Genomic DNA, 26,372 nt, shown 5'->3' on the forward strand with positions numbered 1-26,372 from the left:
CAATACAATGACTCCTAATGACACAGTGATGCACATAGATCAGTGCACACCCTACCATCATCAGAGAAGCAACTTCTTGCAGGATATGGTAATTAAGACAGAGACCCACAACTGGACTAATATGCAGAGTTGGAGACTTTAGAGCAGTTAGCTCTAACTAAACAGGACGGATGTCCTTATGAAACCTCTCCCCTCAAAGGCGGTGGGTGAGTCCAGGAAACGACCTCTTCCCGGCACCGCAGGGCTGATACCCATATGAACTCAGAGGCTTTGAGAGCACACACAAGACCTGCACTGGTTCAAACCACACAGAATCCCAGCACGAAGAAAGGGAACTGAACACCAAGTCCCAGCTCTTACCAAGAAGCTCTTAGGAAGCGGTTTGCAACTGATACCTGCTGGACATGGGAAATCAATTTTCTCCAGTGGAGTGACACTGTTATTAGTAAGTCAAGCACACACAGCAGAGCAGGCCCCAGACCCAGGAGTAGTTAGCCATGTTTGTTTGTGTGTGCTTTTGTTTATTTATTTACATATTGCATAAACTTTTTAAATGAGCAAAAAATAATAATTTTGTTTATTTAGTTGGGGAGGGTACTCGTACATGCACACAAGTCAGAAGGCAAACTGCAGGAGTCTGCTCTCTCTCTCTCTCTCTCTCTCCCTCCTTCCCTCCCTCTCACCTCTATGTGGGTCTTGGGAACAAACTGGTTGGGAAATGTTGGCAGCCAGTGCCGTTTTACTTACTGAGTTCCCCCCACCCCAGTTTGTTTGCTTTTCGGAGACAGGGTTTCTCTGTGTAGCCCTTGCTGTCCTGGAACTTGCTCTGTAGACCAAGCTGGCCTCAGAGAGAGTTACACATGCCTCTGCCTCCCTAGTGCTGGAATTAAAGGCACGAATCACTGCTGCCCAGCCGCAGGCCCCTCTTTTTGCTTTTTGAGACAAGGTCTCTGTAAATTGCCCAAGCTGACCTTGAATTCACTCTTTCAATCCTGTAGACCTTAAATTGACAGGCTTCCTGCCTAGGCCTTCCAAATTGCTGGGATCACAGGTTCTTGTGTCATCAGGTCCAGCAACCAGTACTGGTTTTGGAGATTAGAGCACGGGGGGGGGGGGGGGGGGGAAGTGTCACCTGCTAAGCAAGCTGGAACCTGCAGAGCCTGCTGTGTCAACAGGCACAGGGGTCCCTCTTGCTCTGTACCAAGGACACGCCGGTGCCAGGGCTGATCGGTACCCAGGGCTGAATGAGGCTGAATGGAGACATCTACCTGCACTGTAACCCAGGGGCTCCTGGCGGTGTTCTGTGCCTTTCCAACCTGCCGGTCTTTCGCTCAATGTGCAGACAACACTTGTGAGTCTGACACATGAGACTGTTTGCTAGTGAAAGGTTGAGAATTGCCCAATAAGCAAACAGAACAAAAGCAAATCCTGAAGTTCAGAGTCAGCAGAATCCTTCTGACCCCAGGGAAGGGAACAACCTAGCTGGAATTGATGCTATACACATAGAGGGCTGAACAGGTGCAAAGTCGCGAGGTCCTGGGATATGGTGAGCCCAAAGTCCTGCCCTGGGGCCTGGGCAAGGATGGCGCTAACTGCTGCTATTTGGTACCAAGCCAGAACACAGGCCAGTTAGGCTCCCATTCCAAAAACCAGACAGAATGACATGGCCAGACCAAAGAGAGACTCCACAAGAACATCAAAGCGTCTGCTGTCCAAATGGACACGTACCATTTATTGCAATTATGTGAATGGGCCCAGCCTGAGGCTTGGACACTGTCCCACAAGCCCTCAGCTGAGTGCTGTCTCAGATACGACCCCACCCCCACCCCACATCACATCCAGCCACGTGATCTGGCAACAAGCTCTGGGATGAAACACGGGGCACAGATCTTTTGTCCGGCTGAGAGTCTGAGCAGCCTAGCCAACAGCTGGAACATCATTAAGCTGAGTAAGCAAGGAATTCTCAGAAGTGTCCCAACAAACATGAGGGAGGAAGGCTGTCCCAGGTGTCTGCTCGGCAGAGCCAGCTTAGCTCTCGTGACCCCAGGCCAAGAGATGCTAGCGTCCCAATTACTTAAACCATTGAGAAGAACAGACATCAGGTCCTGTAAAACCTTGGCTGAACCTACCAACTTCCAAAAGAAGTTTAGCCAAAAGAAAAACACAAAACAAAACAAACAAAAAAAAAAACAAATAAATCCGAGGGACCCTGGACCCAGGATCTGACCCGTCGAAGGATTGGAAGGGCGTAGTCTTGAGCCAAGCTTCCCCGAGCTACCCGGGTTTGGGCAAAGAGTGGCTATGTCTATAGCACAGGCCCAGAGAAGAAGCAGAAGCAGTAGAGTTCATAGGACTCCTTTATATTAAAGTTTATTACATCTGCAAAATCTACTGTACAGAACCCATTGGATTAAGTAGCGTTTTGCCAAAAGCAAAAGACTCTCACTCTTTGGGAAACATTTCTGATTCCAGCCTGGGGACAGGGCCACAGGAGCTGAAAATGAACTTGGTTCTTGATGGAGGAGCCAGTGCCAGCCACACTCATGATGTGTCTTGTCAGCTTCCAGGAGAAAGGGTGACCAGAGATGGTACCAAAGGTGGGAGAATTTTGGGCACCCTTGCAGCCCCTCCCCCAAAGCTCTGCAGTCTCCTTCCCTTCACCCCTAAACTGAGCTTGGAATAAGTTCTCACACAGGCTCTTCCAATGTCACAGTGGCCCAGGCCCAGGCCATGGCCCCGCATCCATGCACACAGGCATGACTGGTCACGAGGTGACCACTCCATAGCATCCTGGACTCGTCAGCCTACTTAGGGACCACCAAAAATGGGGCACCATACACATAGTCCATACCCTGTTGCACGCATGAGCGACAAACTCAGAGACAACATACAAACTAAGCCTACGTTTTGGCGTCCGGATTTGGTTCTTCTAGGTTAAAAAAAAAACAAAAACAAAAACAAAAACAAAAAAAAGTCTTATTAACCCCAATTCGGTCTCCCGAATGTAGATTGGGGAAGCGAGGTGAGGGACACCAGTCAAAAGACTTGCCTTACCCCAGTAAGAAGGTCTGCTGGGGCTCTGAACAGAGAAATTAGAGGAAATATGTGCAAAACCAAGTTGTCTAAAGTAGACCTCCCCACAATGAGAAGTGAATTCCAAGGAGCCCTAGACTCCGTCCCCCGCCCCGCCCCCAACCACAGCACGGCCAACCCTAGCGGTCTCTACAGATAAGTGCTAATGGCATGTCGGCCGAAGCCCCTCTCCTGTCCCCAGGATTCTCCAGCCACAATAGGCCATCTAGGTCCAAAGCAGTTGGGTCCCCTTTCTGTCCAGAGTTGGGTCTCCTCCCATTTGGAGAAACCAAGTCAGAAGAGTGGACGACAGGTGTGGTTGTGGTAGAAAGATCAGATGCAAGAAACCCTCTGCACCCAAGCTTCTAGGCGGAAGTCATAGGAGGGGAATGAGTTCCCAGCACACCCTGGGACTGCTCGGGCAGGAACAGCTGGAAGGGTGTGGGCGCAGAGGAGACGGCACAGCGGTGGGGAGGCCAGGGCTTGAAGTTTTTCACAGAAGAGGCGAGTGGGATCCTAGTGAGTGGCAGGGGTTGTGGGGAGAACTATTTCCTCATCAGGCATAGAACTCCTCCTGCTTGGTGGGTTTCTGGTAGGCACCGCCGTTAGCTTGTTTGGGCTCCTCCAATGAGTAACTACCTTCATCCTTCTTCTTCATCCGGTATAGCATGAAAGCCACCAGGCACACAGCAAAGATGAGGCCCACCAGGCCTCCAGCAATGACACCTAGGGAATGGACAGGGGCAGGCTCAGAGGAGTAGCGACAGATGAGATGGACAGTCTAGGAGGTGGCCTGGACTAGAGGCAGCCCTCCTCCTTCCCCACCCCATGGCTAACAATGCCTCACCCCAGCAATCCAGGCTACCTCAGAGCCACGACCTATGTCCTCCTACCCACTTGAAAGAAGACTCACCTCCCAGCACTTCCTTCCTGTCCAAAAGGCCCTGAGAAGCACCTGTGGCTCCTTCGTCCACCGGGGGCTGATTCCGCAGGCCGGGCTCTACGGCGGCCACAGCTGTGTTCTCCCCAGATGTTTCAAAGGTGAAGTCCTACATAAGGAAGGGCAGGTTAGGATCAGGTCAGGTTGGAGCCAAGGATACAAGAGTAACCTGTTGTATTCTGTTGGGATTCCCCTGCCAGCCCGTCAGACTTAGCCAACCTATACCAGCATCTGTCACGCGATGCAATCGCACTTGGGACCCTGGTCACCCAATAGATACCTATGGATACCCATGGATATCAGTGACACAAAGCACACATTGTTGTATCAAAATTCCCATGATGGTCTAAGACAGAAAATCCACCCTGGTGTAAGTCTAGGTGGCCAGCTCTTGAATGGTATCTAAGGAGTCACCTGCCTACTGATCTTGTAATCAGTCTGTTTAGGGCAGGAGGAAGTTGGGACCCTGTCACCTGTCATTGTAATGAGGCCTACAAGGTGCACTAGAGGACAAAGGACATTAGGCAGCCAGGTGCCAGGCACTAGTGGCCACCCAGGAAATCCAAAGCCTCTCTCACCTGCTCTCCAGAGCCCTCTCCTGCAGGAAGCTGATTGGTAGTCCCATCCTCGGCAACCTCTTTGATGACAGAAGTACCTCCATCCTCCACACTTGGAGGCTGATGGTCAGGTTGGCCAGGTGCTGTGGGAGCCAAGGTCTCACGGAGGCCAGGTTGCACATGCCCGTGGGGATGAGATGTGGCAGGGGCCTGGGCTGTGGTGACTCTGGCTGTTGAGGCCCGTTGGGTGACAGGGAGCTGTGTGGTCTCCCTGGGCCCAGCAGTGACCTCCTTCTCCTTGTCCCGAGCAGTGAAGCCAGGCTCTGCCTCCACGTGGAGCACAGGCTCCCCCTCCTCAGGCTTCTCTCCAGTCGGCAGGACGGAGGTGAGAGCAGTCTCCGTATCCCTGCTGGTGGGCTCTGGAGCTGTGGGCGTGGATGTCAGGAGCCACACATCCTTCCAAGTGGAAGTTGTCTGCCGTGACAAAGGATCTGGCAAAGCACCTGCGGGGTCGGAAGTGGGGTTTGGGGTGTCAGGGCAGGTGGGGTGTCCAGGTGTCAAGTCTGACATGATCCACGCTGTATGAGGAGGCTGAGGCCTGAGTCCCCAAGGGTGAACTCTCCAAGGCAGAACTGACTGAAAATTAGGCCAGAAAAGATGTCCTTCCTGGTAGCCTCACCTGCCTAGGAGTAGCATGCTCTCTGAACTGTGAGAAAGATCTCAGGATTCTGGGAGGGGATCCTGCTGTAACTATGGGTCAAGACACCATAGCTGATAGGACAGTAGCCCAGGGCAAACACCTCTTCTACCCTCTTCCTCAAGGCCTAGGCTCCCAAGAATACACAGCTACACTTTACCTAGCTTCCAAGCCTTTGCCCTGGTCCCCTTCCCACTGCTACCTCCACGTCCCACCTGAGCTCTCCCTCTGGCTAGCTGCGGCTCACAGCCTTCTTCCCCACCCCCACCCGCATCCTCCTAGGGTGGTGAGAGCAAATCTATAGCTACTCCACTCTGCTTCCTGCAGTTCCCAACAGTCTCTGGGTCAAAGTGTTCCCATCTCACAGATGAGAACACCAAGGCTGGGTGAAGTCACTCCAGTTCTCTGAGGGGTTTCTCTTAGCTGGGTGGCTTGCAGTTGGACACTGCTCTTCCCTTTGGGACTGTCCCTCTGACTCCAGTGGCTAAGGACGGCATGGGAGAAGGGGGCTCACTAAAAGCTGGGTGACTGCCTGCTCACCACTCCAGTGTTCTGGGTCAGTCTTACCTGTGCCCGAGCCAGAGAAGTTGTCAGAGTCGTCCCCGGAGCCATCCTGATCTTCAGGAGGCACATTTACGGCCACGATTTGCTGCAAAAAGATAAGAAAGGGGTGTGAGGCGTGTCTCAGTCAGTGCCCAGCACCCCTGGGTTTCTATCGTAGGCTCACCCCACACATCCCAGCAACACACATAGGAAACCATCGCCTGTGGCCCTGGGGCTAACTCTGGGAAACCCCTGGTCCTCCGCATATCCTCAATGCTGAAACAACATCGCCTGGTGCCAAGTGGAGGCCCAAGGGACAGGGACATCATCCTAACCCCAGGGTGCTCTTGTATAGTCAGGGAGTGCGACCTGGGAGCAGAGAGCCCTGTGAAAGCCGTCAACTGATCCTCTGAGAATCACTCTTGGAGCCATCAGTGGGAGCTTTCAGACCCCCACCCAAACAATCTATGCATTAAAACAAAAATCAGTGTTCAGCTGAACTAGATGATGGGATGTGGGCACAGACAGAAGTCTCAAGTGCTAGAAGCAGAGCCAGGCCTGGCAGGGAGGATCTATCTGTGCTGAAGAAGCTTTGCCCACACGGGGTGGTCCCAGGCCTTGTCCCAAGGTTTGTTTTATCAGCCACAGGAAGGACCGTATCCTGACCTTCTTAGTGAAAAAAGGACAGGGTACCCCTTGGGCTAGGGACAGTGGACGCTAATTCGACAAGGCTTCTTCTGAATTAAGGAGGCTCCAGCGAATGGGATGGGTTTTCCTTGGCAACAGCAGCTGCAGGAATGCAGCGGGCCTTGCGGTCCGGTTGAGCTCCAAGGGGCGGCAGGTGATGGAGTGCAAACACCGTCCCACAGGACTTGGGCAGGGAAGTGGAGTACCACCCCCAGCTAGGCAGGCTGGGTGAGGGGCAGAGCTGGGCCCACGGCTGCTCTCAGCACTGGTTCTAGAAGAGCTAGTGCAGGAGGAGGACCCAAGTAAGCAAGTGACAGAGAAGGAAGATATGGGGACCCTGCTCAGTAATGAAACTAATCCAAATAACCCACCCCAGTACAGACCGTTTTACAAGACCTCAGCACAGATCAGAACAAAGAATGAATTTTTTAAAAAATAAGTGTTAACAGTTAGGAGGAATCGCATCATTCCTACCACCCAGGAGGCAGACATAAAAGACTGCAGCATTTTTGAGGCCAGCTTCATCTACATATGAGTTCTGGGCTAGCCAGAGCTAAATAGAGTCTTTGTTTCAACAAAACAGAAAAAGAAGTGCACGATTCAGGGAGAGGCTCCGTGACCCCCTGACCTCTGAGTGGTATGACCTCACTTACCAACTAGTGACCTTAAGGATGTCACTACACATCTTACAATCTCAGTTTCCCTACCTGTAAAATGGTGCCAGCACTGACATCTGCACTACTAAACAGTCACAACTTTTCTGTACAAGTAAAAAAACAAAAACAAAAAACCCCACAAAAAAACAAAAAGCAAAACAAAACAAAACCAAACAAACAAACAAACACCATACAGCCTGGTAGGTAACAAGTGTCTGCGCCCCTTGTTCTGAGTAATGAGTGAAAACTGCTCATCTTGTGATGAGGGGATTCACGGCAACCCCTCCCCCACCAGACCTGGAGCGGCCTGTGCACAGAGGAACTTAGGATGGAGACGGAATTTCAAGAGAAAGGGAAGCAGGAGAAGCTAGCTCACCAGGAGCCTCCGCAGAACAACCAGCGTGGCCTAGCTTAGGCTCCCCATGGCCCAGGATGCTTGGCCCAGGGACCCCGCCCGACACAGCCCTACTGGCCTCACTCATCAGTGGTGTCAGTAGGAAAGCTACAGCTGAATAAGCTCTACACAGCTTATCATACCGGGCAGTTCTGCACGTAGAGCCGCCACAAGGCCGGGGTCCCAAGGAACTTCCTATAAAAGTACAAAGCGAAAGCAAGTGCTTCTCCCCTGGGACAAAGGTGACAGGCCCATCTGCAAGGACAGTTCACTGTGGCTTAACTCCAGAGAGCAGTTATAGCCCATCATGGCCCAGACCCAGTAGACAAGTGGTTCTCAACCTTCCTGATGCCGTCCATGACCCTTTAATACAGCTCCTCGTGCTGTGATTTATTTGCTATTTCACAACTGTTAAGTTTGCTTCTGCTATGAATCGTAAGGTAAGTAGCTAATAGGTGATCCACACACACCCAAACAAAGGGGTCACGACCCGCGGGCTGAGAACTAGTGCAGTAGACACTCAAAAGTTCACCGTGGCCCATGCACAGAGCAGTCAGATCCTGTCCCCTAACCACACATCAGCCCACATCCTGTATACACTGCCCCAGGGGGCACTCCAGACCCTTGTGGTAGCCTTTCCTGTGGCTGCCTCCTTCAGCAATGGGGAAGAGCACCCGAGACAGGAACAATCCCAGAGTTCATAGCGTCCTCCTCATTCTCGGACTCAACTCCATTCTCTCCTAACCCACTGACTCCCTCCATGGGGAGGAAAGCTGGAAATGGGGTGGAGGTTCCAGATCTAATTTAGGAATGCAGACCTTGTTCAACGTGGGATAGCCAAGGCTGCAAGGATTGACTGGAGTCCAGGCAAACATAGGGCGGCTAGACTCTTCACTCCACAGGGAAGCCCGAAAGTCAGCAATTTCCCAAAAGGGAGGGCTTCTCCAAGAGCTCAATAAGACTGGCTCTTCACAGGCAAGCGATCTGTCCCCCTGGCTTTGCTCAAGCTTATCCCTTTGTGATCTTGTTTACGCAACAAGCTGCTAAACAAATCTCTGCTGTACCAGTAAACCGGGTCTGGGGCGGAGGGGGGGGAGAAAGGGGGAGCCAAGCCCCCTCCTGCACCCCAGGCCTCCAATCCCTGCTAAGCAAAGAGAAGCAGCTCCCTGCCTGTCCCACCTCCACCCTCAGCCCCAGCTACAGAAAAGAAAAGACAGGAAAAGACAGCAGCCCCAGAAGAGAAGAAATGGTGGGCAGGAATAACTCCTCTGAACCAGGACCCCGCAGGTCCTAGCTGAAGGAGTCTCCGATGCAATAACCAGGTACTATTTACAACCCCGTGTGTTCTTGAGGGTTCAGCGGGCCCTCTCAGGATCACTATGGACCTGGGTCCTTCCAAGACCAGGTGGCCAGGGCTTAGAGAAGTCTAGGGATAAGAAAATTCCATCGAGCCACTCGGGGAAGTCAAGGCAAGCCAGGCCTACCTTTCACCTCCGAGGGCCTTAAGAAAATCAACTGCTCACCAAACAAATCAAGAAGAGAAAACAGGCTCAGCAGGTAAAGGTGCTTGCCACAGGGTGATCCTGGGACTCAAGTGAAGCAAAGAAAAGATTCCTATAATGTTTGCCTGACCTCCTCACAAGTCTGCTGTGGTACACGTACACACAGACAGACAGACACAGACACAGACACAGACACAGACACACACACACACACACACACACCACACACACACTATAGAAAAAACCTCATGGTAAGATTTTCATTTAGAAGAAAAATTTTTTTCATGGTTTGTGCTATCAAACCCAAGGCCACTTAGCTCCTTCCTACTGAAGCACAGAGCTTGGAAGCTGGCTGATTTGAAAACCTAAAGTTAGAGGCTTGGTTTACCCAGAAGGATCACAGAGGTAGATACATGGGGAGTGGACAGACACAAGGTAAAAGAAAAGACCAGTCTGTTCATCGACTTTGGGCATCCACTGCAGCTGTAGAGTAAGGACGCTGGAGAGACACCCAAGGCAGTGTGGCCCAGTCCAGGACAAAGGGGGCCCAGGCCTAAGACTTCCCTTAGAGCTGGAGTTAATTTTCACCACTTGCTTTGGTGAAAGCATCTCCCATGCAGTTCCTCAGGTCCTGCTGAGGTTAGCATCTCTAGCAGATAAGAAACAGCACTTCCCGGGGTGAAGGCCATCTGTCAACAGTGTCCGCACACTGTAGTACATCCTTTCTTTCCCACTCCCTGGGCCTCAGGACCACCTCCCCTGGCTGAGACCGTCTGTTTCAAAGGGGAATGGCCCCAGTTTCTTCACCACAGCTTCAGCACCAGGAAGCAAGATGAGTGCTTACCCAGGCCTAGCAGCCCAGCTGGGTACCCGACAACACATTTGAAAGGTATAGAAGAAGTAGTACGGATCAGGAGAGAGTTCAACTCTAGTCACAAGCCATTGCCAAAGAACATGTTTGGAGCTGTGGGCAGAGGGCTGGCTGGGATGTTTAAAGGCAGCCTGGAGCCACTTCCTGCCAGCTCCCACACCCACACTGACTGGAAGGCAGGCCACCCTCTGTGGTAGTCACTGCAATCTGATGGAGTCCCGTGTCCTGGCTGCTGGAGGTTGAGGGTGGTCTGCGCCCTGGCGCTTCGTCACGATATCCTGAGTATGAAGACACCTCAGCTGTGGCACAAAAAAATCATGATACCAAGGGGGTGTCTCTAAGGGGTTCCAGGACTACAAGCCTTTTGGAGAGAATGCCTGTCTGCTCTGTACCCTGGGAGTCTGCAGCCACTGGGTACAGAGACCTGTGGCTTCCAATCAGCACCCCAGGACATTATCATGTTACCTACTGTGCAACTTCGGTGGTGTCTGAATCACACAGCCCTTAAAAAAACTTCACTGATGCCAAGGGACCGTCTACTTTTTATTTTCAGGGTAAAGCGTACACCTCCAAGCCTGGCAACTTGAATTGGAACCCCCGGGACCCACATGAGAGGAGAGAACTGACTTCCTGAAGTTGTCCTCTGACCTCCACAAGCATGTCCCAACACACATATGCATACATATGAAATGACATGTAATAAAAGAAAAAAAATGTAAGGTCACAGAATTTTGATATTAAATGGAATCCTTCACTTCAAAACTCAGGACTCATCACCTGGAAACTTGGAGATACATGCAAGGTAAGAAATGGCCTGATGCTGACGCTAACAGAAGTCACGGTGCGTACATACCCAACGTCCCATTCCAGGGCCCTCCAAAAGAAGCCTCAGAGACTGGGGTAAGAAGAGACACGTACAAGTCTCTAGTCTGGGCAGTGCTGGGAACTTCACTCCGTGGAGTGGGAAAGAGACAAGCTGTGGGCTGTCTGCAGCTGCCTGGTGCCACAACAGAACCCCCAGCTCCTGTGGGTGGGAGCCGGCACTGAATCAACAAGTCCCATTAGTCACAACATCCAGTGACAAAGAGCTGCTGTTATCAAAGGAGCTGGGTCACAGCCATTCCCAAGCAGCCTGGTAACCAGCTAGTCCACGCCCCGCCTCCCCCAGACCCCTCAAACACACACCTGCTCCAGGATCCCAGGCTTCAGTCACATGGCCTCTGTCCACTCAGCATGGGACACTGGGGAGTGCGGGGATATATCCCCACCCTGACAGTCACACCAAGACAAACATCCACCATTCTTAACCAACCAAGACTCCATTCCACAGCAAATACCCAGGGGGGTTCCAAGCAGATTCACAGTAGGCAAGAGATCTACCCCTACCCCAGTGTCTTGGTCAGCCCTGGGATCTAAGGACTACGGGAGACTCCTCTCACCCCTAGAATCCACAACTCTGGGATACTGAGGGCTCTGAGCTACAGAACTCACCTCCCTCTCGACAACTGGACATATGATCTGAGCATGACATCTGCATCCAGGGACCCCGAGAACTGTCACAATGGCAAATTATGCTTCCCCCTCAGAGGCTGCTGTACTTTGAAAGCAGTCACCTGAGAAGGAAAGGCTGCACTCCACTCAGAAGAGCCTTTTCCTGAGGGGCCAGGAGCCCGGGAAGGCAAGACCTCTACTCCTGTTCCCTGACTGGATCAAGTAGCAAGAGTACTGTAAGAAGCAAAGCAGCCTGGGAAGTCGCTTTGCTCTTCCCAGACAAACACCACAGTTCCAGGAGGGCCTGCTTCACCAAAGAGCTGAGGACATTTGAGCTTCCAAAGGCCCCCAAAGTCACCAAGGAAAGCAAGAACCTCCCTTCCTGCCCGGGCCCCCCAGGAACAACCTAGTCTTCCCCAGTAGCTGGCTTTCCAGCCCAGGGCCTTCACACCAACTGCCCCACTGTGTAACCTGTCTGACGTCAGTGGGAGGATGCTGACACTACCGAGCTACCCCAGGGAGCCCCAAAGGTGGGCCTCCGGGGCAGCCGTCCTACAAGGTGCAATGTCTCCTGGAGGGTAGGGTGAGAATGTGGCTAAAACCTACTTCTATCCCGGTAGCTCTCAGCTCATGTCCTGTGTCCTACAGCCTGGGGTCTTGAGTGCTCTCTTTCTCATAATCACAGCTGAAATGCTGGGTGAATTTTCCCGAAGCTTCTCCAACGAGGCTCTCTGGGACAGTACGCCATCTAGCTCAAGGACTCCTACGCTGGGTATCTGGGCAGCTCCCTGTCTGTCTCTGGAGTAGATAATCCTGCCTTCTCTTAAAGCACTCACAGGTCAAGCTGGACAGTGTGTGATGATAGGTGGCCAGAGATTCATGCTGGGGTGACGCCCAACTTCTCACTTCTCTCTCACGGAGCTGAGAAACTGTAAGGAGGCTTCAAGACCCAGAAACCCCTTCCTAAAGCAACCTCCAGAAGGGAGGGCCCCCATTGGTGCCTTCAGGCAACACCCAAATTTCCGGCTGACAGGCACCATGATTTATCAACTTTCTCTTTCTCCACCAAGAATCAAGCTGGGACCTGCAGTGAAGGGACTGGTGACCTAGCAGGGAGTGAACAAACCAGGGGCCCCACCCTGGGTTGGGCCAAGGTGAGGGCAAGGCAGGTAAAAAGGACTGTTAGCTGCCTAGCTGGGGAGCACAATGGACCCCAAAACACCTCAAGGCCCAGACCCTGACAGCACTTCCACTGAGGGGAATGTCCCTAAGTCCCCCGGGAGCACACAGATCACCCCCACCCCCACCTCAGTGATCCCCCACTGCTGTTCTACCGTCTCTGTACGTCTTGAGGATTCTCGGGAATGGGCTGTGTGGAGAGACAGTATCCTTTCTTGGTTTTAATTAACTGGTTTTTGTCAGCATTCCCTGTTAGTTTAACACCAGACAGCAAACCAAGGCCAGTGCCGGAGGCGAGTCAGCCGGCGCCAGCAAACCTGCCTGTACCATTCCTCCAATCTCCATACCCACTACAGGTCAATGTCGTATGAGTACCCAGATGCCCACTCCTCCTGGTGGGGCTGGCACCTGCCCTGCCACCCACATGCCAGGACTAGTTTCTGAGCAGAGACTCAGCTGAGAGCTGGGTGTAGAGCTGGAAGACCAGTTCCTCGGCCTCTCCCAGCCGCCAGAACCCAGCCAGGACAGGCAGGGCGGGATTTCAGGCACTGAGAGCAAGGACGCCTGGCCCTGGCCCAGGCCCAGCCTCTCTCTCCTAGGCTCGCTCCTGGAGGGCGACCTGTCCTCCAGATTTGCTAGCCACCTCTTCAAATCCTTTGGGCCTGACCAGCCAGATGGACTACGAGAAAATGAGTGAAAAGATCTTATGACTTGGACTGTTTCTTGAAGCAAACCTTATTTGGGCGACTGTACCATAGGAATTTGTCAGGATGAGGATAGTAAGAAGGCTCCCAGGGCCCAGCCTACAGCTTTGTATACCACATGCTCTCTGGCTAGGAGTTCTGGCTCACCATCAAGGGACAACCAGAGACAGAGGCTGGAGCAAAGGGCAGCAAAGCACTGTGGGCCAGGTGACTGCTGGAGATGCCCAGAATCAAGGTGTCTCTGAGAAGTAGCCTGTGAAAACGGAAGAGAGAGAAAGCCCTCCCTCCACTGTCCTCCCAACCCCCGCCATGCTGACCCGACACTGTCCTAAGAAGCAACGAAGGATCTACTCAGTTTCTTTTGGGTACATCTTGCTGGTCAGAGCCAAAGGACTTGAAGAGAGGTGGTTGACAAGTCTGGGGAACAGATCCTGTCTGGAATAGTATAGGAACCCCACGATTCTTGCTTCTGGGTCTGCCAGTACCCCCAAAACTGGTACCTAGCTGATTCTAGACTCGGCAGGGCATGGGGGCCTGGCACCTGTAACATAGACTTCTCATATTCTGCCCCTGAATTGGCTAAATAAAGGATCCTCAAGTTTCACTGAATCAGAAACTACAGCTTTCGACACACCTGCACCCCCAGGGCTCCAGCTGGGAGGCTGGGGACATGGCTCTAACTCTGATCACCAAATCTCTCTCCTTAGTGTCTCTGCGGTTGTGCAATACCCTTTTGAAAATTAAAATGCCCATGGGAGGGGCTAAAGGGTACAAGTCATTCACATTATAGCATAAGTCTGTTTCCTACAGGGGAGAGGCTGATGCTAGAACTGGCGCCTGGAGTTGGGTAGGGCTACAACAGATGGGAGAAGATTATAAAGAAGGGACTAGGAGATACAACGAGCAAATGTCTTTAACCTCTGTCAGAATGCAGGTGATAGTAATACCACCCCTAGAAAATACTTAATTTCCTCTTTCCCCTTGAACTGCAAGATGCCTGTGCATCTTAAGGCATTGAGGCCACTGGGAAGCAACGCTAAGGCAGAGCATGCTGGGAGTAGTCCCACAGTATGGTGGGCTAGCCTGAGGTGAAAGACTCTGAGAGGAGGCTGTTTCTGAAAAGGTGGGTGGGTTTCTCAGTCCCTGGAGTGGCCCCAGCCACACAGGAACAAAACAGCCCAGGCTCCTTCTCTAACATCTCACAACCTAGGTAAACTGGAGGCCTGCACAACTCTACCAGCTTTAGAGTTGACACAGAGGTGGCTTAAAGGGAAAATGGGGGCAGGACCCAGCAGTCTAGGTCCTGGGGCCCGCAGTGGGTGGGAGGAGCTAAGACCTGAGCCTGGCTGTAGGGACACTCGAAGCAGGAAACGGAATCAGTCATTCCAGTCACTACTTGTTGAGTTATGTGCCAGGTACCGGTCAGAGCACTTTCCCCGCATTGGGTAACTTATCTTTAAAACCATTTTCAGACTGTAACACCCTATCCATCTTACAGATGTAGAAATCGAGGCAAAGGGGACAGTCACTTGTTTAAGGGCACACATCCATCAGAATGGAGAGGGGCCAGGCAGGTTTGCTCTGCCAGACACCGGCCGCCATCACAGTCTCAGCCAGAGCTCTCACTCCCCAGAAGAGCAGCCTTCACTGGGTCAGGGTAGGGGTCCACACCCAACTTTGCACTCTGACCCAGCTATGTTGGTGTCTACAGAGAACCCAGTTCCTCTCAGGGTATTTCAGTCAGAAGCTCCAGGCAGAGGCCCCGGTGCCCAACTGGAACCCTGCTCTCCCGAGCCTCCACCCAGGTGTCCGGGTGTCTAGTTTTCTCCTTTTGCCAGCCCAGCCCACACAGCTCAGGCCAGGAGCCAGCCTCATGTGGAGGCTCAGTGAAGATGAATGTGTCTGGTCTGCCAGGAAAGGCTTGGACTTCTGAGGAAGGCCAAAAGGCATGTTTGTAGACTCTATGACATCAATACTAACTACCGGGGCAAGACCAGAAGGGCCCTTCACACGAAGACTCTGTACCCTCCAACTCAGGCACAGCCACTGGGGGTATTGCACATAGCAGACCATGCTTAGTACTTCTAGAGACCTGCTCCAGTCAAGGAGAGAACCCCGACCATGCCACAGACTACTTCATTAATCTTTTCAAAAGCCCTTCTAGGTAGGACATGAGGAACCCCATTACACAGGTGAGGAGACAGGCTTAGAGCTAAGAAGTCATGTAAGAAATTATATAAGAACCGATGAAGCCAGGATGTGGTCCAGGTAGGCCAGAGTATACACCACGCTTCTCTCTTCAGGCCTCATGTGGGTTTAAATCGGCCAAGATGAACTAACCAGCTAATACGCTAGGAGCCCCTTGCTCAAGCCCTGAAGATCTGAGTTAGCTTGGACTCCCAAAGGTAGACTGATAGTGTGCCCAGCCTGTCCTGACTCAGGTGGCATGCTCAGGACCACTCCCAGGACTCTACAATCCAGGCCTGCCTCCTCCTGGGGCCATTTGGAATGGCCCCATCCCCTTTAGCATGCCTTTTAAGCAAGTGCACAAGCACAGGGAGTAGGGCAGAACCCAGAGAGTGTGAGAGCACACCTACAGACCAAACACAGGGGCCATCCTTCCCCTACATGCCACTCTGGGAGAGATGTGATTCCAACACTGCACCTTCAACACACTCCCGCAGCCTCCTCTGGGAGAAGCCGGAGTGACATCAACCTCCTCAACAGTCTCAGCGGCTCCTCAGATACTCTACAGCTGGGGCCCTGCAAGCCCAAACCTGACCCCCATATCCGCTTGGAAGTCTCTTAGGAGAGGGGACCTCCGAGTCCCTGCAGAGGCTACCAGAACTAATGTTACTTTGTGGCCCTCTGATACAATCCAGTCCCCAACCAGTGAATTCCCAGGAACATCTTTAGTCACCTCTGGTACGGCAGCCAAGGGCCAGCATGTGCTGGATGCCACAGGTAGATACCAGTCCCCTCAGTTCCCTCCTAGACACGGGTGACCCTCGCTCTACCCACCCACTCGAGGTCTAGCGTCAGTGTCCTGACAGTTCTGGGCTCCTTCTCACCTGGCCAGCCCAATGGCTATAGGCGGGCAGATCCAAGCATCAGGCCAGGCTGCTGTCCTTACATGAGAAAGATAGTACCAGAAGAGTGCCTCTGTGGCCACAGAGAGAGCGAAGATAGATCCAAATGGGGTGTACTTAGGGGTTTTCCTCCCTGTCAGTGTGTTGGAAGGGTTCTTTGACCATCCTTGGAGATGTGGTCCAGGTGGGGGGCAATGCCCAGGAGATAGGGGGTACCCTCCCTACCTGCGGGACCTTTCCAAGCACTCCCCATACCCAGGAAGCCTGCAAATCTAAAGCATTAAAGCAGTCTAGACTCCCGACTGGATTGTAGAATCTGAGATAAAAACCCTCCAGCAGGCTCGGAAGACACAGGCGGGAGACGAAACACTAATACCCGTCACCGTCTCTGTCTCTGGTCCCGCTTCGTGGGCCTACTCCATGGAAGGACACTCTCCCTTGGTGCATTTCCTGCACCCCCAGCAGGGGCTCTAGGCAGGTTGGCACTTAAGACAGTTTCCTCCTGGACAGCAGAGACACCCACAAGTTCCCACAACACAGCCAGGACAGGTCGTGAACAATTCCCCTTTGCCTCTCAGGGCCCCCAGGCCAGTCTTGTCTCACTGCCCTGCCCTACCTACCTCACACCAGTGGGCGCCGGTGGGTCAAGGTGGATTGGGTGAGTCTTCCAGAGAGGACTCATAGGGCCTGGCATCGTGACTCAGCTGATGAGCGTAGCGATAAACACGCCCACCTGCCCACTGCCCCAACCTGCCCAGCACTGCTTTCATTCCTGCTGATGAGCGGACCTTGGGGAGGGTGCCAGGATGCCTGGGTGTGGGTACAGAGAACATCACCTGGCCTCCACCCCCAGCCTGACCTTGCCCAGAGGCCCCAGCCAGCCTGGTTCCCACAGCGAATGCCAAGGGCACTGATCTGAAAACCTGCCCCACCTCCACCTCCGGAGTGGTCTAGCCTGAGACCCCCCAAGGCAAGTCAGTTCTCCCTGTCTCCCAGCCTCCAGAAGGAACAAAGAGAAACCAACAGCAGCTTGGGAAGCCCTATAGGGTTAGCTTCACCATCCCAGGACTAGGTCTCTCTGCCAACACATGACATAGAAACGGAGGCCCCTGAGCAGATTTCACAGGCCCAGAGGATCAACCACTTACCTGGGCCACAAGAAGTCAGGGTCAAAGCTAGGACTAAAGAAAGACTAATTTCTGCATGACCCTAAGGCTGGGATACAAAGAGCACTGGAGCTACAGTTAAGAAGGGAGAAGACAGCACGTGGTGGCACTTGGGAGGCAGAAGCAGGCAGATTTCTGAGTTCGAGGCTAGCCTGGTCTATAGAGTGAGTTCCAGGACAGCCAGGGCTACACAGAGAAACCCTGTCTTGGAAAAAAAAAAGAAAAGAAAAGAAGGGGGACAGACAGCAAGAAAGCGGGGTGGGGTGGGGTGGGGAAGCTGGTGACCAGGTTTCCCAGGTGCTACCAGAGCTGCAGAACTCAGAGGGAAGGAAGCCTGGCGGGGTGTGAACAGCAGGCCTAGGAAGGCTGAAGCCAGCAGGCCCGCAGCTCCTGAACATGCCTGTGTGCCTGAGTGCACACACGGCTGCAGGCCTCAGGTGAGTCACTGGGCAGAACTTTTCCCAGGGCTGGAGGCCAGAGGAACATCTCCTCTCTATATAATTAGGCAGCCCACAGAAGCCATAAACAGTCGGGATGGGAGACCCTCGAGAAGCTCCCGGAGGAGCCACCTCTGGAGGCCTCTGAGTTCCAGAGTCAGCAGGAAAGATCCCTGGGCAAATCTCTAAAAGGAGAGCTAGACTGGCCACCTCCACCTCCACCTCCACCACCACCACACCCGCCTGTCACTAGTCCAGAGATTTCCTCCTGAGGTCTCCCCAAGTCCCGCCAAACTTGCCTCCACTGGCAGGTTTCACCAGACCTCCTGACTCTCCAAACACACAGCCTATGCCAGGTGGCAGGATGTCCCTCCTCCAATACCCAACCCTGGTCAGGGTTTCCCCAGCATCAACAAAGGTTAGGGACCTGGGAAGCCTTTGTAGAACAGACAACAGGATCCTACACAGGAAAAGCTAGCCACCCCAAAGCCTGCTGTGCAGGGGCCTCCAGTGTCTGTCTGGAGCTGAAATGGCACTAAGTGCAGGGTCTCGCTCCAAGAACCTAGTCTTACAGTCTGTACCTGAAGCTACCTGCTTATGGAAAAGACAGACAAAGGGTCATGCACCTCGGACCCTTGGCAGGGCATTCCGGTCATACTCGACAGAAGGTTCTAGAAAGTTCTAGAAGGTCCATTCCCACCTAAAACCCAGTCTCCTCTGGAATAGCCAATAGGGATATGACACCATGCTGACTCTGCTCCAAGGCACAAGGTCCTGGAAATGAAAATACTTTCCACAGACTTCCTGCTCCACTATCTTCCCTCTCCACACACTAAGGCAGGCTCTCAGGGGGAATTTTCAAACCCAACACTTACAAACCAGGTTTAAAAAAGGGAGGGGGGTTATTAGAAAACAGTATGTCTTGTGTGCTTTGGGACTAGAAATAATTTAATGTCCAAAATGTTCTCCTAGCACACCCCTGCATTGGAAAGAGCCAGGGAGAATGCAACATAGAAGCCAGGAGCCTTGGATCCCAAGCTACCCACCTGTCACCACAAAGCCCACCTCCCAGGGCTTACAAAAGCTCTACTAAAGCTTTAAGTGTGTTCCCCAAGCTCCAGATAAAACTGCTTGGGGAGGGCAAGCAGGCACCACCCGAGACCGATTCCGCAGCACTCAGTTAATATTAATAGCATGTGAACTTTATGTAGCCCCAGGTGCCCACTGCCCATTGTCAGGACCCCATCGACTGAGCTCAGCTTTCTATGAAGAGCACTTACCTGTACCCAAGCAACCATCAGGTACACACAGCCACAGCCCAGGGTGTTGCCCAATACTCAGGGTTTACCCAAAGGCACAATGTAGGCCATAGCTCAACTAAACAGCCATTCCATGCAAAATGCTCACAACCAGGAGTGTCCAAGTAAGATCTGCAAACTCCAGGCAGGGCCTTCACAGGATTCAGCCATTGCCCCCCCCACCCCCACCCCCACCCCCACCCATGCCCCCATGCATGCCTTCTTGGTAGTGGGGTACACATCCAACAACTCTACAGTGTATTCACACCATACATATACATAAGCATATGTGAGCATGAAGGCATACACTAGCATGCACGCAAACATGCACAGGCATGCACGTGCATACACACGCAAGATCAGGCAATGATACATACCATAAAAGGCTTAGGAGGAAAAGCTAAGTAGGACTGTAAGAAAAGTACCAAGCCTCCCTCCCAACCCCAACACAGACAACAGGCACTCAATAAAAAGTTAGCCCTGACTATTATTAACAGCCAACTTTCCCCGGGGCACTTTCATTGCAAAGCACTTCTGCACCATGTCTTATGAAATGAATATGCAAATGACAGAATGTGGGCAGAAAGAACAGGTATGGTGATGTCTGTTCTACAGATGGGGACAGAGGAGTTGGAAGCGAGTCAGTCACTTTGAGATTACAGAGTAAACCAGTGGCAGAGCTGAGCTTCAGAAAGAGGCTCCACTTGAGCCAATGCTGTTTCTAACCTGCTGTTTCTAGGTATGGGCGTTAGATTACATACAACGTGAACTAAAACATACACAGAAGAGATGGAGGAAGGGCCAAACCAAAGACTTGTAGTCGGGGATGAGGAACAAGAGTTCGGTCACACATGGTAGCTCAAGTCTGTAATTTCAGCACTTTTGGAAGTCAAGATGGGAGAATTTCTAGGAGTTCAAGGACAGGCTAGGCTATCGAGTGAGGATCAGTCTCAAAACAAAACCCAAGGCCTTCAATGACCAATATTGAGAGTGAGCTAGCCTTGGTAGTCCAGGGCAGCTAGGGTCACTAAGTCATGGAAGAGAAGAGACTGCCGAACTGGAACTTAAGCTCATGTGTGCTTCTTAGAATTGTGTGTGTGCACCTCACTGAGGGTGTTCTCCAGGGTCTTCACCTGGCCGACGAATATCTCTTCATCTCTCTACGACCAGGACACTTTTGTCCGACCATTCTATCTTGCTCCTTCTACACTCCCTCTCTGCCCCCTCTCTTTCTCTCCCTGCCTCCAGTGGTCTCCACAGAGATTCCTGAGGGGCATCAAATTCACACAGTCTGAGTGCTACTCAAAGGCGAGACCTTTGTGTTTGTAAGAATTAGAACCAACCTGGTTTGTTTTTGAGTCTGATAAAGAAAATAAATTAGAATTGAACAGAAAAGCTGCCACTCTCGGGCACAACACGTGTTACTCTGGCTACCAAAGACTGAGAAGGAAAGAGAAGCTCAGAATTCAAACCGCCAGGCTCTGAGATATAGTACTTTTCAGAGCCACCAAGAACCAGGAGGACACTTGACCTGGCGCCACTCGAGGAGGAGGGTCCAGCATCAGGAGGGAATAAACACACCTAGCAACTTATTGTTGAAGATAACAGAAAGGAAATAAAAAAATCCTGCTCAAAATCCTGCTCAAAGTAAGACTACTTTGTAAAAGTAGGGCACTTTTGGTTGCGTATACCTTTAGACCCAGCACTGAAAGTTAGAGGTAGGTGGATCTCTTTGAGTTTGAGGCCAGCCTGGTCTACATATTGAGTTCCAGGGCAGCCAGGGCCACACAGAGAAACCCTGTCTCAAAAAAAAAAAAAAAAAAAAAAAAAAAAAAAAGGATATTTTATAAGGAGGCAATTTTAAACTCACTAAAAAAAAAAAGTCTGGCTACCATGATACATTCTCAAAGGACTTCAGGAATCCAAAATTTTGCTGCAGCGAGGGGGGAGGGGGGAGGGGGGATCTAGAAAGTACTGAAAAAAAAAAAAAAAGAAAAACCTCAAGCTTTCCCATCATTCTTTCCAGTCCCTTCTCCCAACCAATGTGTGCTAATGAGGTTTTATTGGGGCCCATCAAGAGCCACAGGTAGGTTACAACCAGCTCCACCCTCCCTGGAGAGCTGAAGCCAGCAGTGACGTCATGCGAGCCCTGGCCTCCCCCACCCCCTCCCATTCTGCCAGACCTCAGGGGAAGTGTCTCTACTAGTCCAAACGATTACAGTAAGGGAAAGGAAAAAGAGGGAACAAATAGCTAGTCGCTATTCCAGAGCAAATAACCATCTCTCCTATCCTATATAGGAAAAACAGGGAGGGCAGGCCACATTCGCACCGAGGGACACTTTAGACAAGCCCGCAGTCTCTGGGGACTGGCAGCTAGCTGCCTCCGGTCCCAGCAGCCTTCCCTCGCTCATTCAAAGGCAGGCACCCAACGGCCCTCCCCGTCTCTCCGGTCCCCAGGGCTGTTCTGACCTGCTTCCCACAGGAGCTTGGGGAGCCCTGAGAAGGGGACCAGCTCTCTGGCTACTTGTGGGTATGTGCTCCCATTTTAAGTAAATCCCAGCTGCCTTCATTTTTCCGCAGAAGGAGAAGCTCTGACTGTGTCCTCACTCTTATGCACCTACTTTTAACCAAATGTGGATTTATTTTTTATTTTTTGCTGGAAGAGAGAAAATAAACCAAACTTAATAAAGAATAAAGCAAACCAAACACTCTTGCCTCCAAGTGAGAGTCTGGTCCCGAAGCCCAGGCTCAGCTGGGGGCTCAGCTCCTCTCCTTCCTCCAGGAAGCCTTCCATTGAGATAATTCTACTTCCTAGACCTTGTGTTTCCCCAGAGGGTTCAACTTCCCAGCCCAGCACACAGGAAATTCCCGGAAACACAGTCTATAAAGAATCACCACCTCCAGTTGTCTACTCGGTATTATCAATGGGTGCTTGAGGGGCCTAGGTCACAGGAATAGTTGCCTCTCTAAAGACACCAGGAAAGAGATCACCACGTCTCCAGATCCTGGCTGGAAAGAAATTCAGTACTGCATCTGTACTGCCCCAGTGAGGCCTCGTGTCAGGCCTGGAGAATAGAGCCGGAGGTAATGCCAGGCGGGCCAGGGAGGCATGCCAAGTGGCTCCACTTTCTTCTCCAGAGCGGTAACTATGTTTCCAGGCATAATCTGAGTCCCACAAAAACCACAACCCTCAAGAACAATGTCTTGAACCTTAAAACCAGGAATGCACCGGAGACTCAGTTCAGAATTCATATTCCTCTCTGAGAACCCTGATTTGGCGCCCCACACAACCCCAACTCATGGGAAATACAAGTATGGAGGTCCTCTCTTGGGCTCCGGAGTGATGGAGAGTGCAAGCCACCTGGGAAGGAGCGAACGGCAATGCCTATTAGCAGTGACTGGGGACGTGCCCAGGTGCCACTTTATTTGTACACGACCTTGGTATCTACCAGCGCTCAACTCTCCTTCCCTGTGCACGTGTCTGCCTTTGCCAGGGCTATCGAAGTTAAGCCGACCAGATGTGGCGGTGGGAGACTGCCACTTCCGGAAGGGATAAAGCCTGAGGCTCCGCACCTCGCCTCTGCCTCCCAGGGGTTGGGCAAAGCGGCCAGCGGAAAGGACCCCCGGGACTCCACAGCCGGTGCGGGGGCTAGGGGCGTGGGCACCCGGAGGGCAGCGCTGACACCTGGCGGCGACCCAGGACCCGGCCCACGTCAAGGACCGGCGCTGCGGGGCGGTTCCCAGGGAAGGGTTACAGGGGCCGAGAACAAAGCGCCCCCGTTGGGGAAGGCGGGCTAGCGGACGGCGGCTGGGGCGGGAGAGCACTTTCTGGGGTACCCTCGACAAGCTCTTTGTCGGCCAAGCCGCTGATTAGAGAGACCGATCCCCGCCAAAGGTGGATGGCTGCATCCTACCCAGAAGCCTCCCCCCACCAGTCCAGCTCCACGTTCGTCCCTCTTTCCCCGAGGCTCTACTGGGCGGGCCAAGGGACCCGCCTTCCCTACGCGCGGCTTCAGCACAAAGCCGAGTCGGGGGAGGGGAAGAGCCGTACCGGGGTCCACTCGCGGGGAGGGTCCCCCGCGCGGGCCATGCGGAGGAGGCCCTCCGGGGGGCAGCACAACTCCAGCGACCCCAAAGTTGGGTTCTTAGGGTCTTTAGCGTGGTGAAGCCAACTTCCCGGAACCTCCCGCTGCCAGCTCGGCCCGGCTCACCTGGGGCAGCCAGAGAAAAGCCCAAGGTCCCCGCGCCACCTTCTTGTGTCCCACGAACAGCCTTACTCCCGTCCCTCCGACAACCCCGCACGTCAGCCCCCTCCCGTTCCCGCGCCGCCTCCGCTGAGCCCAAACTTGCCCCGGTGCAAAGGGCCGAGCGCCCGGGCTCCGCGGCACTGAGGGGAAAGCCTGCAGTCTGGTTTGAATTAGGGTCTATGGAAAAGGCGTTGTGGCCATGGCCACTGAATCCCCTCCGGGACACTGGCGGAGGCCAGGCCGCTGAGATGGCCAGCAAGACAGCAACGGGAGAGAACAACTCCAAGCGCCGCCTAAGGCCGGCGGGCTCAGACCCATGTGGAGTCGTTTTACTTAATTGAGAGCGGGCAACCAATGACGGTTCCACTCTGCGGGACGCCCGGACCACGAACTGGGGGACACTCGTGGCACCCACGGACCGCAGAGGAATTGGGACAGGAGTCCTCATTTAAGGGCTCACCATCCCTGGATCCGCCAGGCAGCGCGGGAAGAAGTCCCCGCTCCCCTCCCCCTCCACGTGCTGCCGCCTGCATGGCATCGGCGAGCCCCGGCTTCCCGCCGCCTTCCAGCCCTGCCCCGGGCCACACTCACCGGGAGGGCAGGCTGCAGGCGCAGCGCCAGCGCGCAGAGCCAGAGCCAGAGCGCCGCACGTCTCATGCTGCCCAGACCGGCGGCGAGAGCTCGGCGGGCTACGTGGGTCCGAGTTGCGGGTTGCACGGAGCTACGGGCCGTCTCTGCTGATCGCTCTGCGCTTTGCTGTCCCGGGCTCCTGCCCAGCGCGCTGCTGTCCCGAGCGAGGGCTACAGGTTCCGCCGGCTGGAGTCAACTCCCGACTGCCAGATTCCTTCCTCTGCGCCAAGCTCTGTCTCCTCTGGCCTGCACCTCTCCCGCCGAGCTCCGCCTTATAATAAACCCACAGGCTCTTTGCCGTTGCAAAACTAGCCGCCCACCCCCAGCTCCGCGGGCCTGGGTAGTCCCAATCTCCACCCCTCGGGCCCCGCCCCTTGGAGAGCCCCACCCCCGGGATCCAGCCACACCCACTTCCACGCCTCCTAGGATCGAAGCCCACCCTACTTCTGCGGATCTGAGCCCCACCTTCCTTCCCTGAGCACTAGTGCGGGCAATCTGTGATTCCCGCGTCTCACCTTCCTTGCTGCGTGAGTGATGGAGACCCAGGTCCCCTCGTTACTAGGTCCTGGACCCAAGTCCGGAGGCAGTGCCCTAGAGAAGGGCGATTATTAGTTCTCTACGTGCAAGGCTGCAGCGCCCTCTGGGCGAGAACACCCGGGGGTCCTCCAGGTGAGCGAGATTTTGAGGGCCACCTCGGAGCATCACAGCGATGAGGCTATATATAAACCGAGGGACAGATGTATGGTTCCCACATCCCCACGGGCTGAGGATAGGGGACCCCTGGAATCTTGGAGCACTGGTCCTTACCTACAAATTGCTGGGAACTCCAGACCTTTAAAGACACGACCACTGTCTGGAAGAGCTGGCTTTGTTTTTTTATTTTTTATTTTTTTTTAATTTTTGCTGTCTTTCTATAAAAGACAAAGCCCTCTCTCTTCCTTGTCCAAGACCAAAGGAAAAAAATAAATGGCCTCTTTGTTTCCAGGTGACCTCAGGCATAACCATCTGAGGAGCTTGAAGCTGAGTTCCTGTTACTTAATGATTCTCTATAGGGCCTGGACCTCACGGTTTCCAACGCCCTTCAAACACATCAGTCTAAAAAGGAGCACAGAGAGGCTGTGGGCGTGGCAAAGAGCAGCGGGAGCAAAGGGAAGAAACAGCCCTGTCTTGCCCTCAATCTATAGATGATGCCAAAGGACTTTGCACCATAGATGGCGTCCATCCTTGTCCCACATTAGTCGGCCTGGACTGAGAAGCTAGGCTCAGCCTCTCGGGGAGTCTCCAGTGGGGACTCTACGTTACGGAGCCGGCGGAGTCGCTCCACTAAGGAGCCAGCCGGCCTTCCTCCTTTATACACCACACCCCTCCCCCATGACACCACGCCTCCAGCAGTAGCCCAACAACCAGTACCGGGTTGTGTTTGAACACCTTTGTAATTAGGAAACTCTCCCTTTTGGCATCTCAGTTACCCTAGGTCTATCTATGGGCTACATACATATCCTGCCCGGTTCTAGCTGAGATCCTTGAGGGTCTTGGTAAGGAGCACCCCATAGCAAGGCTCAGGGAGGCATAGGACCTAAAAAGCAGGTGCCTCCTAACAGAGTGGCTTCAGGATCTGAAGTCAGCTCTTCAGTCCTCTGAGCCTGATGTGTGGAGGAAAAATAGGACACGTTGGTATTTTACCTTCCTGTCCTCTCAAAATAGGGGGGAAAACGGGAACAGGAAGGGACTGATGTTTTAAACATGACCAGTTTGGTGTTTCCTTCCAACTGCATAAATTTAGCTCAGATCAATGAGGCAGTTAAGGGGCAGACAAGGAAGGGACTCCTATAGGGAGACCCCCCCCCCCAAGAAAGGCACATAAATAAAGGAGGCTATGGTCCTGTTGATCTTAGAGCCCAGGCACCCTACATGGCTTGTGATTCCTCCCTGCCCTCAATATGCAAGAGGTTGGAGAGATGGCTCAGGGGTTAAGAGCACTGGTTATTCTTCTAGAGGATCAGGGTTCAATTCCCAGCACCTGTGTGGCAGCTTACAATTGTCTGTAACTCCAGTTCCAGGGGATACAACACCCTCACACAAACAGACAAAGCACCAATTTACATAAAATAAAAATAGAATACTAATTTTTAAAAAGGGAGAGAGAGAGCGTGCCTTTGTTCCAGCACCCCTTACATCTAAGCTGATGTAGAGTAGGTAGGAAGTTTAGCAC

At 53.0% G+C, this 26,372-nt stretch overlaps 1 protein-coding gene across 1 annotated transcript; it reads right to left on the reverse strand.

The window, feature by feature from the left end:
* Nucleotides 1-2,344: 2,344 nt before the first annotated feature.
* Sdc1 (syndecan 1) lies at nucleotides 2,345-24,495 on the reverse strand. Its single transcript, XM_052186126.1, has 5 exons — nucleotides 24,122-24,495; nucleotides 5,834-5,915; nucleotides 4,591-5,072; nucleotides 3,986-4,121; nucleotides 2,345-3,798 (listed from the first exon to the last, which is right to left on the reverse strand). The coding sequence occupies exons 1-5, from the start codon at nucleotides 24,185-24,187 to the stop codon at nucleotides 3,629-3,631; spliced, it is 936 nt and encodes a 311-aa protein (XP_052042086.1). The 5' UTR covers nucleotides 24,188-24,495; the 3' UTR covers nucleotides 2,345-3,628.
* Between the last annotated feature and the right edge of the window lie 1,877 nt (nucleotides 24,496-26,372).

The sequence above is a fragment of the Apodemus sylvaticus genome, chromosome 6 (genome assembly GCF_947179515.1).
Source record: "Apodemus sylvaticus chromosome 6, mApoSyl1.1, whole genome shotgun sequence".
Lineage (NCBI taxonomy): Eukaryota > Metazoa > Chordata > Mammalia > Rodentia > Muridae > Apodemus > Apodemus sylvaticus.